Source organism: Arachis hypogaea, chromosome 9 (genome assembly GCF_003086295.3).
Source record: "Arachis hypogaea cultivar Tifrunner chromosome 9, arahy.Tifrunner.gnm2.J5K5, whole genome shotgun sequence".
Taxonomy (NCBI): domain Eukaryota; kingdom Viridiplantae; phylum Streptophyta; class Magnoliopsida; order Fabales; family Fabaceae; genus Arachis; species Arachis hypogaea.
This window is the reverse complement of record NC_092044.1, coordinates 7,698,780-7,715,601: the sequence shown is the minus strand read 5'-3', so window position 1 is coordinate 7,715,601 and position 16,822 is coordinate 7,698,780. Positions and strand designations below refer to the sequence as shown.

At 31.7% G+C, this 16,822-nt stretch overlaps 1 protein-coding gene across 1 annotated transcript; it reads right to left on the bottom strand.

Annotated features, from left to right (window-relative positions):
* Positions 1-3,847: 3,847 nt before the first annotated feature.
* On the bottom strand, positions 3,848-16,613 carry LOC112712880 (disease resistance protein RUN1-like). The gene is made up of 6 exons (XM_025765757.3): positions 16,428-16,613; positions 15,496-15,889; positions 14,092-15,190; positions 12,616-12,894; positions 7,857-8,660; positions 3,848-4,756 (listed from the first exon to the last, which is right to left on the bottom strand). The coding sequence occupies exons 1-6, from the start codon at positions 16,537-16,539 to the stop codon at positions 4,277-4,279; spliced, it is 3,168 nt and encodes a 1,055-aa protein (XP_025621542.3). The 5' UTR covers positions 16,540-16,613; the 3' UTR covers positions 3,848-4,276.
* Between the last annotated feature and the right edge of the window lie 209 nt (positions 16,614-16,822).

Here is a 16,822-nt window from a genome sequence, read left to right as displayed (position 1 = left end):
CCTGATGCATTGAGGCCAAGAGCAGCTTCTATTTCTTTGGGTTTAATTTTCTATGAACCATGCCTTGTGTCCAATTTGTTTTTGTTCAAATTAAAGGAATTAGCCAACTCCTTCGACAATTTGTATGGCACATTCATTGTGTGTGTGTGCGTTTACATTGTATTTTTTTCCACCTTTGCTCTTGCTTGTCATTTATACTGTAAGGAATAAAAAATATTGTTAATAGATAAAAATACTAGCCAAATAACAGTCACATACCCAAATACCAGCAACATGTACCCAAATCCAGTCACATATGCATTTATTATTTTTTCCATTACACGACATTATATGCGTTCAAAATGATATTCAAGTCAACCAAACATACATACAATAATATTATATGCATACTCTTGAATACACTAGCACAAGTACAACAATACCAGTTATACTTGAATACTCTTGATATATATACCGGTCATATACACCTGTATTTTTTTTCATTACATGACATTCTATGAGTTCAAAATGAAATTTAAGTTCAAAATGTCACTAGAAGTATCAGTCACATTCGAATTCGATTGATATACACGCAAAAATAGGTCATATACATCCAAATATGAGTTCCCTTGAAATACAGTACAAAATTTATATGTATACAAATTCAGTTCAAAACATGCAAACATGCACAAAAACAGATGAAAAAATATGTTAAACCATTCACTAAAAGTATGTAAAACAGTATAAACGACTTGAACAGTTTCACTAGAACAGTAATATCAACTTTAAACCAAGAATACATAATGAATCTACTTAATAAAAGAGAAATACGACGATATAATACTTCGCCTTCGAAATCAGAAAGAGAAATCTAAAAAACCTAGAAGATCAATGAAACAGTACCTTCAATAATGTTTCTTCTTTCTTTTTGGTATTTTTATGGAGATTTTGATGTTTGCTTGTTGATTTCGTCGATTGTTGGCAAGGAGTTCAAAAATTTCTTCAGCATTTTTGAATGTGCCTTAAATCTCGACGGTTGTGGATTTGATTAAGGAGGAAGAAGAAGAAAAGTCGTTCATAATGGTGAGTAGCGCGCTTTGGAAATGTAAAACCCGAAAAATTAGTAAATGATTAGCCAATAAATTAATTATTGATCAAGATAATTAGAAATGTCATTTTTATGGTTTAATATGATAGAGAAAATTAAAATAAGAATTTCGATACTAATTTCAAAGAATTTACCCCAAAATTGGACCAAATAGATCGAACCGGACAAACCGAGTCCGTATTGGGCCCAAGGCTCAAACCCACTTACTCCACCCCATATAAAACCGTGCTTTCAGCCACTCTTCCCTTCAAGAACAGGGAATCACGCTGAAATGGGGGTATGGGGGAGCAAATAAGAACCCTAAACCCTTGCTTTGATTTCAATTTGCCATAACTTTCAATCCGAAGCTCCGATCATCGCATCGTTTGTGACCACGCGTCATCACTGATGAGCTCTACAAAGTCCGGTACCTTTCAAGGTGAGAAAATCACATTCTCAACTCCTATTCTCTCTTCTTTATTTTGAAAATGTTAGGATTTTGGGTATTGAGATTTTGGTTAATTTGATGTTTTAGGATCAAATTGACTTGAAAAATTGATACGTTTTGGCTTAATTAAAGCACATATACGGTAAGAAACACTAACCCTAATTAATTCTTTGAATTTGTGTATTGGGTATTGAGTTTGGATATGTATGTGTGATATATGTAAATTTAGGTGTATATATGTATATGTTGGAGTTTGAATTGTGAGCTTTGTAATTCGGTGGAGTTTGGGTGACGTGTGTTGGTGATTTTAGACCTTTTGGGAATGTGTTTGGTGCTTTGGTGATGTCTCGGATTATACGTAGAAATCGGTCAAGGTATGATTTAGGTTTCACGTATGTAATATATAATGTTCTGTGAAAACTTAGGCTAGATGACCATAGGATAAGTTGGATGTATGATTGTGCCTAATGTTTAGTAAAACTTATGGAGGATGTTGAATGAGTGTGAGAAAGAAAATGATGACTATTGCTTGTGGTTGATGGTGATTTAGTGAGGATTTTGGAAATGAAATTGTTATTGTTGTTTCATTGATATCTCATGATTGCTTTGGATATGGATTGATTGGTTTTGAGTAGCGGAATGATGAATTGAATGTTGCGGAAAGAATGAGAATGTGGAGAAGGTAAATTGGGTTGTATAATGTTGCGAGTATGCTGGAGATGCATATGTAAGTTAAAGATTAAGTAATATTGAGTTTGGGGTGTTGTCTCTCCCATGTCAGCTTGGGGTGTCGTCTCCCCATGTCAGCTTGGGACTCGTCCCATGGATAATATTGAGCTTGGAATTCTTCCCATGCTTAATTTTTAAGCTTGGGGTGCTGTCTCTTATCCCATGTCAACTTGGGACTCCTCCCATGTATATTATTGAGCTTGGGGTGTTCTTTCCCTCATGTCAACTTGGGGATTCTCCCCATGGTGTATTTTGAGCTTGAGGACATGTCAGGTTGGCTACGTAACCGACAGTTGATATCAACAGTCATAGGACAGGCATACATCATGTGCATATTGTATGATTTGCTTGCTTGTGAATTATTTGGGATTGCTTACGTGATCATACTCTACTATTTGTTATAATTATCTGTATTAATTGTGAATTATTTGTGTTTGCTTGTTTGTCCTTGTAATTTCGTCGGAAACAGAGGAATGGAGGAAAGACAAAGAGATTTAGGGTTATGGTTAGGTTTAGTCAGATTTAAGGAAATGGATAAGTTTAGAAAGTCTTAGAGAACCACCCTTATTCATGGTTTCTGTTTTAGTTATTTAAGTTTTATAATCTGAGTGTTGGCGTTCTAGGATTGCTTCTGACATTCTTAGGACCTTATATCTTATGTGTGTGGCACCTTTACCATGTTGAGAACCTCCAATTCTCATTCCATACTGTATTGTTGTTTTTCAGATGCAGGTCAAGAGGCTTCTCGGTAGGTGTCTGGACTCCTGTAGCGGAACGATTTTCTAGGTTTTATTTTTATGTACAGTTTATGTTTATATATGTACTTAACTCTCCGAGCAACTACTTTATTTTGTACCTCTTAGAGGTTTATGGAGAATTAGGGTTTATCTTTATATTTTGAAACTTTGGGGGGTATCTATATATGTATGTAAATACTCTCCGGCCAACCTTAGCTTCGCAGGCTGAGTTAGGAGCTTGTTATTCTGTATCCTTCACTCTCTGCTCTTACTTTCTATATAGTTAGGTTTATGAACCTTAGTTTTCTTCGTACTCAAGTTTTCATTTACGTGAGCATTATGATTTGTGTTTTAGACTTTTCTTCACAGGCTCCTCGAAATGAATTCCTTTCAACTATTATTATTATATATTTATACATTTTTACTTTTAGAAGTCGTAATACCTTACCACCTTAACTTTATGACTTAAGCATAATACTCTGTATGGTAGGGTGTTACAGAAAACGGTTGGATAACGCGCGTGTTTAACACACTTGAGTTGGGTGAGAGTAGTTTTTGTTGGGTTTGGCCCAACTTGTAAGACTTGTAAGCCAAAAAAACTTGTATGTGTAACATGACTGTAGAGTATACTGGCCTAAACTTGGCCTGTAGCGTGGTATAGGATTTTTAATGAGTACTGAGTTTGACCTGTTGTTAAATTTGGCCTGACATGAAGTCTGTCAATAGGCCTGTTTTTTTTAAATAAATAATTAAATTTAAGATATAATTTAGAATTATTTTATTTGATTGACTTTTGATATTTCAGCTTAAAAGATTAAAAATATTAAAAAAAATACACATATATAATTAAAAAAATAAATGACTTAGTGGATAAAAGTATTTTAATATTATAGAATACTCAAATTTAAATCCTTCCAATTGCATTTTTACTTTTAAAGAACATAGATTTGTTTAATAATCTGAGTTTGGGTCTATTTTCTATTAGATCAGGCCAAATACAGGCCAAGGTCCACAGACTAGCCTAGTAAGCCAACTGACCTTTTTCCACCCTTAATAAAAGACGATTCAATCATTCTCTTTGCAGGATCTCATTAGTTACAAAAGAAAATAAAACAAGATATTGTTATATAACTAACCATGAGACATGTTGATTTGTTCAAACAAGTGATGAAGTAGAAATCAACTAGCCAACAGCAAAACTTTAAATGAATCTCAAATCTATGGCAATTATGGTCTCCTCAGCTCATGTCCTCACCAAAGGCTTCATCATCTGGGGATTACTGATCTTATTGTTCCCTACATTGTTGAATAAGGACACTGAAATTGAATATCCTCCATGTTTGATTGTCCCTTGTACACATAAGCTCCACAGTGACTTACATTAGACATTCCAACCACATCATTTAAAAGCAAATTGTCACATTCATATTTAACCTCCACATAGTTCCATTCATAGATTAGAAAGGTATCGAGGAATCTCCACTCCTCATCATCCTTAAACAAACTGCGTAGGTCAAATAGCAACACATGCTCTGCATTAACGTAAGGGCAATAATAATTATTACTAATAAACTGACGAGCGTTGCAACCATTAATGTACAAATTTGCGGAGCCCATGGATGCTTTCTCCTTCAAGATAAACGCTACAGCAAGAACAGGAAACTTTTGACGAGCCCAAAATGACACAACTCCCCCTTCGTTACAGTGGTCAAACCAAATTGGAATCATTGTTATTTTTGGCATTATGATTTCTAGCCTGTATACTTCCTTTAAAGCCTGTCACATTCGAAAGGAAAAAAAAAATCATAACAGTTAGTCATTGTCTACCTTAGATCATAACTCGATATTTCTCAATTAAATGCACATTTTTTCTTTTCCCCTTTTTTTGACTGAGTAAATATAAATGTATTTCCACATCAAATTTCATGAGTTAAGCCCATTTTGGTTATTGAGATTGGCGAGTTGTATTGATTTAGTCATTGACTTCCTGATTTGGTTTCTGGCAATGGAAAATACACATGGGATTATATTAGTACACTTTTTTCAATTTGAAAGATCAAATTATAGCAATTGAAAAATCAGAGACCAAATCAGTACAACTCGCCAATCTGTAAAACTAAAGTGGGGTTTAACTCCAAATTTCATACATAATGGCCAAACGTCCCATCTTAACTTATTTCATATACAAAAATCAATAGTGTTAGAGAGCTAACACATTTTGTAATTTGTAATTATTTTTAATATTTTAATGGTGTAAGATTATATCTAACAGTATGAGATTATATACTATTTTTCTACTGTTAGCTAAATTTTAATAAAAGTACTGACCTCTTAGATTTTTTCTATAAAAATTCTAAGAGAAAGTACATGGATCAACAATTTTTTGAACGATGTAAACAATATGTTAAAGAAAAAGTCTAAGGGACCAGCACATTCGTTAAAATTTAGCTTGCATTTAACTATCAGAAAAAAAAGTGTAATTTCACACTATTAGATGAAATTTCATACCATTAAAAATATTAATAATGACTAATTAATGACTACAAATCAAAATATACTGACCCTAACACTATTAAACATTAACAATAACTAATTGATAACTAAAAATTATAAAATATATTAACCTCCTAACACTATTGTATATTTGTATGTTAAAAAATAGAACTTAATTTTAATTTTAAAATTTAAATTTTAAATTAATTAAATATAATTTTTATTTTAAATTTGACTTTCAACAACCATAAATCCTTCTTCCACACCCACATCGTACCCCACCCCTACTCCTTGCAATCCCTGTCATTACTTGCAAATAGGGGTGGCAAGTGGAAAAATCCGCCCCGCCCCGCCTAGTGAGACGGTCCTAGAATCCTAGCTCGCGCCGCCTAACTGCAGACTGGCGGGCTAAACCCGCCAAAGCTCCTCTTTTTTTTTTTTTTTTTACTATTAACTACTAAGTAATATATATAATTTCACAACCATATTAATAAATTTATAATTTCTAATGGCATAAAAAATTATATTTTTATATTCATAAACATTAAAGTCTTTGTAATTATAAATATCTAATAAATATCATTATAAACCAAATTTTCATTCAAAATATAAGTATAAATATTCTCTCCAAAGCAAAATAAACATAATTCAAAATATAATTATAAATATTGTCTCCAAAATAACATAAACATAATTCCAAACACTCAATTTTTATCTTCATACTCTTGTAAGTTAGGTTGGGGGAAGTTAGATTTTGGCAAAAAAATTGCAAAGATATTCCCTCACTGAAAAAAAACCTTAGCTCGGCGGAGAAGCCCGCCCCGTCCCGCCCCGCCAAAGCCCGCAGTTTAAGCAGTGCGGGTTAGGCGGGCTTTTGCTATTTAGCAGTTCCAATTTTCTAGCCCAACCCACCTTTTTTGGCGGGTTACGTGGGCCAGCCCGACGGGTTTAGGCCCGTTTGCCACCCCTACTTTGCAAACCACTGCAAATGTTCCGGCTTCCTCGTGTTTCTGTCCCATTGTAACTTACTTCATATATAAAAAGAAAAAGTATAGGTAGACAAAGAAAAATTAAACAATGTGAACAATAGATACATTAGATGTTTAATTCACTAGGTATGCGAATGGTTATTCTAATATTAGGATTTAGATGAGTAATTTGGAGGTATAGTGTGTTTTATTTGAATTGGACCAATTTTAAAACCCATTATTCATATTGTTTAAGAAAGTCATAAATTACCGATCATAACCCATATAAAAATTCTAATGTACTATAACCCTTTTTTTTCCCCTCATCTCTCTTCATAACCATTAGTGACTTTAGTTTTCTTTTATAAATTATAACATTGAAATTAAATATTTTAAACCGTTTCTTCTAAAAGTTCAAATAGTTAAGTAAAGATGTATACTAATTATTAAATTAAAGAACTTATGATCTTAATTAATCTGATACTTCTCATTTTGTTAAACTACAAGATAAGTCAACATAAAAGAAGTAGTACATACCATTAATCTACTAATAATAGTAATAGAAACTACAAAATATATAACAGCTGATTCATTTTAGTTATTTATCCTAAAATATATATTAAAATATAAAATATAAATAAAAAATTAAAGTAAACTACATATATTTAAGCATAAATATATAACAGCTGATTTTAATATGTAAACAGTATTTTAGTGGCATTATAATATGTAGGTGATATGTAAATTTTAATATCAACGAATTTAGGTCAAGTTATTCAATATGTAGGTGATATATAAATTTTTTGTTTGCGAAATGACTTACCTTGTTAGGACTCGAGAATGGATTGTCTCCAGTAAAAAAAATACTTGAAAGAATAAAGTGTGATTTCTTATTTTCAATTCTATAAGTGGAACCAAATTAAATAGGAAAGAGAAAACAATGAAGAGTTAGATTAAACACTTGACAAAATTCAATTTTTTTTACTGGAGAAAATCCACTCCCATAAGACTCGACCTGACTTGCGGCTCAAGCCAGGTAGGCCTGGACACAAGAATCTCTCTCCAAGCTTGGGACCAAGCTTTCCAGCCCCATGATCTAACATAATTTGGTTCCCAATCTAGTAATTGCTTACATTTCTAGAAAGAACTTCTAAGAGTTCAACTTGGACTAGGATCTAGCCTCTAAGTTTTTTATAAATTTCCGTAACAGTAGAAAGAATGATTTAAACTCATAACTCCTCTACCTGACTTTCTTATTTTCTTAATTATCGGAGTCTTTACAAAAATACCACTAATGACACACGTTATACGTAGATCATGGGGATTCGCATACAAAAATAAATAAATTAAATAAACAAAAAAATAAAGTTTTGTAAGAAGAAAAATGTTACGATAGTTTAATAGAATATTCTAACCTGAGACCATAACAACTCAGATGCTTTTGAAGACAAGATCGGGCAATCTTTTGCTTCTACATTTTTTATACTTGATGGCAATTCTGGTATTTCCGAAAGCTTCTTGCACTTAGTTACACAAAGATATCTCAATTTAGAAGATTCCTTAATGATGGTTGGGAGGCACACAAATTCATTCCAAGGTACATATAACTCTTCCAAGTTGCGAGAACAACATAGAATAGCGTGAAGATCTTCATCGGTTAAACCACAAGCACTACAATTCAACAATCTCAAAGGAGAATATGAATAGCATCCTGGTTTATCTATTAGGAATCTTTTGAATGATTCTCCGACATTAGGAGAATCGAAAATAGACAAAGATACCATCTCTGGCAACATGAATAGATCCTTTGGTAAGCCTCCAGGAACAAGCCCTTTGAATCGTATGTATAATTTTCTAAGTCCCATTAGATTACTAATGGAACTTGGAAGATCCTTAATTCGATCATTTTGCATGGTGATTTCTAGTGGCTCATGCATTGGTTTCTCTGTTTGTGGGAAGAACTCAATACTTGTGGAATCAAGGTTGAGATATTGTAGAGATGGCAACCACATTGTTGGTGAGAAATGTTTGAGATTCATGCAATGACATGCGCTTAGATGTTTGAGCTTTTTAAGAAATCCAACTGAGGGATGAATGGCAATCAGATTTTGACAGTAGTTAAGCTTAAGTTCTTTCAAGTTCGGAACACCAGACGCATCAGGAAAATGGGTTATGAATTGGCACATTGACAAATTCATGTATGTCAAATGCAACATTTTCTGCAACAAAAATAAATTAAACTCATTAGCAACAATCACATATGATTTAGAATGTGTTATGGGTGGATTTTAGTGTGACCATGTTACTATGACTATAGTGTTGTTAAAATTAAGGTTGTATTTTTTTGTGGGGTTATGCTAGGTAACCAATGACTTTCTTGAACAATATGAAGAATTACCAATAAAATAAAAATACACTACACTTTCAAATTATTCACCTAAATTTTAATATTAGAATAACTATTCGTACACCTAGTGAAATGAACATCCGATATATCTATTGTTCATATTGTTTAATATTTTTATTATTGTCTACCTATACTTTTCCTTTTTTTGTTATTTTAATAATATTTTTTAAAAAGCGTTATTTTTTTGACATTATATTTAGGGTAAGTTACTAAAATAAATTATTTGTCTTCTAATATTAACAGAATACAACGTTTATACAATGAAGACGCAAATGTATTTTTTTTATTTCTATAAAAACCGCAATAGGAGTATGGTGGATTATAATTTGGACGGAAACCACAGTAAAGATGTAACAGTTTAGCGTGTAAGAAGAAATCGCTACATCCTCTAGCAGTTTCTGATGGAATGCTTAAAAGGTACCGCAATTTATGCCTTTTAAGCATTCCATCATAAATGCTAGTGGGATGTAGCGGTTTCTTCTCACACTCAATTCAACGTAAACCACTACACTCTTTTATTATGGTTCTGAAAACTAAATCGGACCGACCGATTCAACCAAATTAACCGAGAACCGATTACCTAGTCGGTCCGAATAAGACTAGAAACCGTTTGGTAAAAAACTGATAAAAACCGGTCGAATCGACGGTTAACCGATAAACTGGCAGAACTATCCGATTTTTTAGCGGATTTTAGGTTTGAAAGTAAAACCCCTAAACGGCGTCGTTTTATCTCTTAAAAAAAAAAGAAAGGCTAAAGTAAACGAAGCTGAACTGCTGAACCCTAATCACCTTATCACCCAGAAGAGGAATCACCGAATCAGTACCCACAGCAACTCATCCATCCTCTCTTTGCAGTCGCATAGCCACCACCACCAATCGAGCAGCCCACCGCCATCGCCACCGCATCCCACAGCCACAGTAGCGACGAGGATCAAGCAGTCACATAGCCACCACCACTGCATCCTCTTTCGTCGCTGAGCTCGCCTCCTCCTTCGTCGCTGTTACTTGCCGCGAGCAAGTAATACTCTGTTATTCACTTATTCCTCCTCGCTGCCTTCTGATTTTCTGTTCATGATTTATTTGTTTGCTGCTTCGTGATTTTAATTTTTGATTTTCTGAGGTTATTTGTTCATGATTTTGGTTGCTGAGTTATTTATTTGTTCATGGTTTTCTAAGGTTATTTTTTCACTATAGATATTGCATCCAATTAAGCTAAGGCATTTTGTTAGCATAATGATAACACTCAAGAGTCTGATACTAAGATAGTTACTAGAGTAGAATTTGATTTGAGAAATAACTTCTTATCTGAACTAGAAAGGACAGAAACAATAAGATAAAGACACAAATAATGAGATGGCAATCTCTCACATTGTTTATTTTCAAGTTCATTAATTGCTTAAAATTCTCATTATGTATCTGCTGTAACACTCTACTTTGTAAGTACTACCGTTACTTTAAAAATTACCCAAAGGATCAATTTTAAGTGCTTAAAAACACCATTTAATTTTTTTGTTTTTGATTTTTTGATTGTTACAGATGGAACAATCACAAAGTAACTCACAGCCATAAGATAATGCTGTTCAAGTCTCTTCTTCTTTGTTTCAAGCCTTCAACCTTCTCAGGTCTCAAGTCTCAGTCTCTAATTCTCACTGATTCCATCTCCCTGACTTTATAACTCTGAAATTTGAATTTTATTCTAAATATGCATATGTATTATTGATGATTTTGCTGAATTGAGATATTAATATTTTGAATTTTTATTTGAATTCAGTCCGTTGATCTTGAATTAATTCTGCTGAGATGGAGTTATAAATTCAATTGTATAATTTATTAATTTATTAATTCTACTGAGATTATTTTTAAATACAAAATGTTATATTTGTTTCGGTGAATTGTTGCTTTACTGTTATTGTTTCAAAATAAAAATATTGCCACAATTCTGCATTGAAATTATTATATGGCTTCATATGATTTGGTTGAGTATGATTCTTAGGTTGGGTACATGGTTTGGATGTTTTGGAGAGTGACTTGAGTGACTTAGAGAGGTTCACATATGGGGAAGTTAATTTTTTAAAAAATTTATTATATATTTAATTAAATCGGTTAAATTCCGATTGAACTCTGATTAAACTATTTAATCGGTTTAATGACTGGTCCGGTTCTCGCAACCTTGCTTATTATGTATAAATCATAATCCACCATATCCCAGTCGTGATTTCTATAAAAATAGCAAAGATGTATTTGCGTTTTCAATTTACAAATGTTGTATTATGATAATATTGAAAGACAAACAATTTATTTTGGTAAATTATCTTTATATTTATGTTTTTATTGAATAAAATATTTTTATTATTTTTGGAAAAAAATGTTATTTTGCTAACTAAATTTTTAATCAAATTGATTAAATAACTTAAAGAATTGATAACAAAAAATTTTAGTCGAGAAAAAAAGAAAGACATAAATTTTTTTTTGATTGGACTAGATTATATAATTTATTTACCTGATATTTTTTCTTTTAGAAAATAAGGATTTTCTCAAAATTTTTGCAAATTCTTTTAATAACTGATAATAATTCAATTATAACATTTTTTTATTTCAAAATTAAAAAAATAAGTAATTTATAACTAATTTCTCATAAATAAGAGATTAGTCATCTTTTATGATTTATTCAATAATTATTAGATAAATTTAATTGTGCCACTGTAATTAACACTAATAATTTATTTAATGAGTTTTAAAAACTAAATTATTCAACCATAATAAAACTTCTTCTATAGAGTACAAAAATTAAAAAAAAATCTTAATTTTTAGTTTTTTTTTTCAAATCATCGAATTTATTATTCAACTCCAACTAAAAAAAAAAAAACTAAAAAGAACATGTATGTCAAGGAGGTTGAACGATTCACATCTCTTGCTTGCTTTCCCATGAGCATGACGATAGAACATATGCCAAAGTAAATAACACTATAGTTGCAACAATTGGGATAATATGTGCTAGAACTACTTTAATATGATTCCTTGCACCAAACAAAAAACAATACAAAGAATTCAAATCTGTAACTATTAATGAGCATACATATATATACAGCACAACAATACGCAACTGTTATACCTGAAAGACCAGATTGAAGATCTCAGAGCGTGATTTGGTTTGTGTTTGTTTTCATCTTTTTTTTTTTTCTAGAACTGATTAATAAATTAAATAGTTTAACAAAAAGTTAAAAATTATACGTTGTGATTTATTTAAAAAAAAATAGATTTTGTTAGGTAGATAATGATCTTTGTAAACAATGTAAATAATAAGTTACCAAAAAAAAATGTAAGTAATAGGTTTTAAAATTGACCCAATCAAGTAAAAATATTCTACCCCAAATTATCTCATAAATCTTAGCATTAGAATAATTATCTGCACACCTAGTGAATTGAACATCCACTGTATATGAATAAATCAAATTAAAAGAAATAACCATCTAATTAAAAATAATGAACATAATCATCTGCATACCTATTAGATTGAATATTTGACTTGTTTAGTATTCTCATTGTTTACCTCTACTTTTCTTAAAAGAATTTATAATATGTAAAAATAATTTTACTATAATTATGTGATTTGATTTTTAAAACTCAAGTTAAAGAGATATAATTAGTGTTAATTATGATAACATAATTAAATTTTTCCGATAATTATTTAACATGTCAAAGAGGATAACTAATCCCTTTCCTTATCTATGAGAGAATTGGTTAGAAATCAACAAAAAATTAATTACCTGAAACGATTTTTTCATCTTCAAGTTGAGTTGACTGCATGGTAAGCTAAGGTCAACAATATCCTTAGGATGAAAATTTGATGGGAGAGATTTTGATGGATACTTATCCCATTCGAGTAACCTTAGACTATTCGGCAAATAACTAGGTTCTGGTATAAAATGTGTATTTCGAACAATCAGAATTCGAATATTATTCATCTTCTGAAAGGCAGTGCCGCCCCATATTACATTTTCTTCTTCAGGAGGGTCCAACATTATTCCTTCAATGTTACTGCTTCCCTTTGAAAAAAAGCAACAAGAAATATTTTTTTTACATTAGTTAATAAATTTCTTTTGTTGTATATGATTCATCTTGTAAACTCAAACCTAAATGTTGCATTATTCAAAATACATAGTGGCTTAATGAGGTTATGTTTAGCTTTTTGGCCCATGCAGTAATATATATAATATGTTTGTTTGAAACTCCTAAAATAATATGATAATTTGGTTTAAATGATTTAAAATAAATGAAAACTTTATACAAAGTTGATAGTTGAGAATTTTGGATAATAATTTAGTCAAAGAAAAATTCATGAGGCCACTAACTTTTGGCATTTTTGCCATTATTTGGCCAGCATAAACACTAAATTGTCTTTAACAAATAAATTTTATTAATTTATGTACGCAAATTCTAAAAAATTTGAATACAAGCTATATTGATTTATGTGTACAAAATTCTGATAAATATATGAGCAAATTATATATTTGTTGTGCAAAACGTTTGTAAACATAGGTAAAAATTATTGCTGCCCAAATGCTAGTTAAAAATGATAATATTTGCTGATTATATAGCATTGTTCTTAGTCAAATATGTCAAATCATCTAATAGTTCTCAACTAATAGTTTCACATAAAAACAATTACATGTGGATTTTCACTTTTAAAATAAGGTGAAAACTTACCTGCAGTAATTTTCGTGTAAAATTAATAATCAAGAACCATTAGATAATTTGATAGAATTGACTAAATTATCCTTTAACGATTTTTTGACTATTAATTTTACATCAAAACAGCTGCATATAAATCTTCACCTTAAAGTAATGGTTCTCCCGATTCTCAACACTACATAGAAAAAAAGAAAACGACGGTGGTTTGATTTGTCTTTTTGCGACGGTTTTCAGTTACCGCTAATTGAGATTATCTGCAGTGCAGTTAGATAAAGTGACTTCAAAATAATCTCAAATGTCGTTATGAAAGACAGTTTCGCAAACCACAACAGAAGTTCTACCTCCGGTTTTCCTTTTTCAATGTATTAGCACCAAATTATCATAAAATTTTGGGGAGTATAACCAAGTATTTTTGAAATTTTTAATTTATAATGTTTGTTGAGATGTTGGACTGAAAGAGACTAGATTAAAATTTACATGGACCAAAATTATGTCAAGTAAAAGAAAAGTAACAAGAATTCATCATACATATATAGGTGTAAAATTCTTACCGAATCTTCCCTCAATACTCTAAGAACATCTTCATAAAAACATAATCTGCTGCGTTTACCAAGTTTTGATGGTTCTTCTTGCCTAACAATTTCTATGCCCATGTCTTGAATGAGATCATGCATTATTAAGCAATCATTTTCAATAGCTAGCAGAGATTTATCAACAAGTCTTCCAATATTATATGATGGGAAAAGGTCACATTTCTCCAAAACATTCTCAACATATTGCAAGCTAGCCCCTTTAAAGAAGCAAGCAATGTCAAGAAATACACACTTTGTGGCATCTTCTAAGCAATCATAACTGACCTTGAGTATGTCATGTATGTTCCTCTGTTGAATCCTCTTGAATTGTTTCAATGCACATTCACATTCCCTTATGGATTTATTAGTAAAATGAGACCCTAATACTTTTAGAGCTAATGGAAGGCCCTTGGCATAATGAACTACATGATTAGACACATTTTTATACTCAGGTAAAGGATGATTCATTTTGAAAGCTTTTAAGCAAAAGAGTTGAAGAGCTTCATGATCATGTAACCTCTTTAGCTCGAATTTCTTTTCAACCTTACCAATGTTTAGCACATGTTTATCCCTCGTTGTTATGATGATTCTACTCCCTGAACCGAACCAGTTGCGCTCGCCTGCCAAATTTCTTATTTGATCCTCGCTATCAACATCGTCCAGTACCAAAAGAACTCTCTTATGCTTCAATGCATCTTTTAACTTAGTGATGCCATCATCAACATTCTCCAACTTTATATTTTCCCCTTCATATAGCTTAGATATAATAGCCTCTTGGAGATTTACTAGGCCCATATAACTGTTTGATCTTTCTCTAACACCTTCAAGAAAGATTGAACATTCAAATTTATGGATAATTGTGTTGTAAAGAGCTTTGGCAAGTGCTGTTTTGCCAATTCCTCCTGTTCCATAAATTCCTAGCATGCAAACCGTCCTCTGGGATTCAATGTCTAAAAGTGACCTCAGTTCTTCTATGCGAGACTGGTGTCCAATTAGGTGCTCTCCAAGATTTACTTGTTCATGCTGTAACTTAGTAGTCACCCTTTTCACAATCTCATGTATAAATTCATATTCATACCTACAAAAATACAACTAGCCTTTTATCCACATTTTTATTTTCTTTTTATGAAAACAAATAGGTTGGATGATTGTGTCGGATGGAGTTATTATTGCAAATAAAGTTCACATGGAGAGATTTCAAAGTGAAAACTCGTGCAGTGACTTTTATGTGAAGTTGATAACTGAAAATCGTATAATTTAGTCAAATAGGTCAAATCAAACCGTTTTTAGCTATCAACTTTACATAAAAATAAATGTAGGTGGAACTTAACTGATTTTAAATCAGTGAAAAAGTGATTAAAAAGTATTAAAACCGAAATGTACCCTGTTTGGTAAGACCATCCTTTCAAGTTAGCAACTTGAGACAAAGCTGATCTCCATTTGTGGACCTTAACAGATCCATTTCCGAACCTTTCTTCATGTGCAGCCATGGCTTCAGCGTAACTCTTTCTCTGATGCCTCACATCAGACGGTGCCACTTTGTAAAAGATTGGCCAAACCAACAATCGCTTCTTCAACTCCATACACTCAACGATCTCCACTAGTTCATCAAGGCACCACCTTGAAGTTGCATAATTCTCAGAGAAAACAACAATCGAAATCCTTGATTGCTGGATCGCATTCACCAGAGATTGCGCGATTCGGTCCCCTCCCTTCAACTCTTCATCATCCATGAACACTCTCACTCCCTTCCTGAATAGAGCATCGTAGAGAAAACCTGTGAAAGAGTAGCATCTTGTTGCAAGTTTATTATAATAATTGTAATTATTTATAAAGGAAAAGTCTAGTGGACACTAGTTTTATTGAATTTTGGCCAGTATATAACCAGTAGAGAAAGGTGAGTCATTGGATGAAATCTCATACCAATTTCACACCATTAAATCATCATTAATGGCTATTTGCTGGATACCAATCACAAAAGTTGCTGGCCCTAGCATTGCTCATTTATAAATTATTAAAACTTAATCTCATTCGTTAATGTTAATATTTGATGGAACGTATTAAATTAAAAGATAATAACACATATAAAGATGATTTTTTCTCATTCAAAAATATAAGACATTTTATTGTTTTTATTTCATCGAAAATACAAAACTATCATTCTGATAAACATTTAAAAGAAGGAAAAGAAAAAAAAATCTTTAACCAAGATTCTATTATAACAAAATTTATTATGGCAATCAATCTAAAAATAAAAATCACAATTTTTAAAATTTTAATTAATTAATACTTCCACTTAAATTAAGTTTACAAACCTGTGAAGGAGTAGCGTGTGTCTTCTCCCCTAAAACTAAGAAAAACATCGTACGCTAATTTATCGGGATCATAGTCGTTGGTAATAATAGTTCTATCTTGATTTGCCATCATCGAAGACGGTAGGAAAATTAAAGTGCTGCAAAATTGTGGACTCTGATCTTATGAACTTGTTAGGATGCTATCTTGAGAATTGGTCACTGGTCAGAATAAGTTAAATAATGAGAACCAAACTTGTACCTTAAGGTATCCCATGTGTTAACAATGATATTCAGTCACTTTCCTCTCACCATCCAAGGCTTTGCGTTGATTAGCATAGTGTAGTTGAAATATAATTAAGAGTTCTAAGTTATTTTTTAATTATCTTTTAAATTTTTAATTTTTTTTACATTTATAA

Excerpts from the sequence above, each read along its gene's own strand:
- LOC112712880 (XM_025765757.3), bottom strand. The coding sequence starts at position 16,539 with ATGATGGCAAATCAAGATAGAACTATTATTACCAACGACTATGATCCC. Across the intron at positions 15,890-16,427 it reads CACACGCTACTCCTTCACAG|GTTTTCTCTACGATGCTCTA; the intron begins GTTTGTAAACTT and ends ACTCTTTCACAG. Across the intron at positions 8,661-12,615 it reads AGATGAAAAAATCGTTTCAG|AAAATGTTGCATTTGACATA; the intron begins GTAATTAATTTT and ends TTTTTGTTGCAG.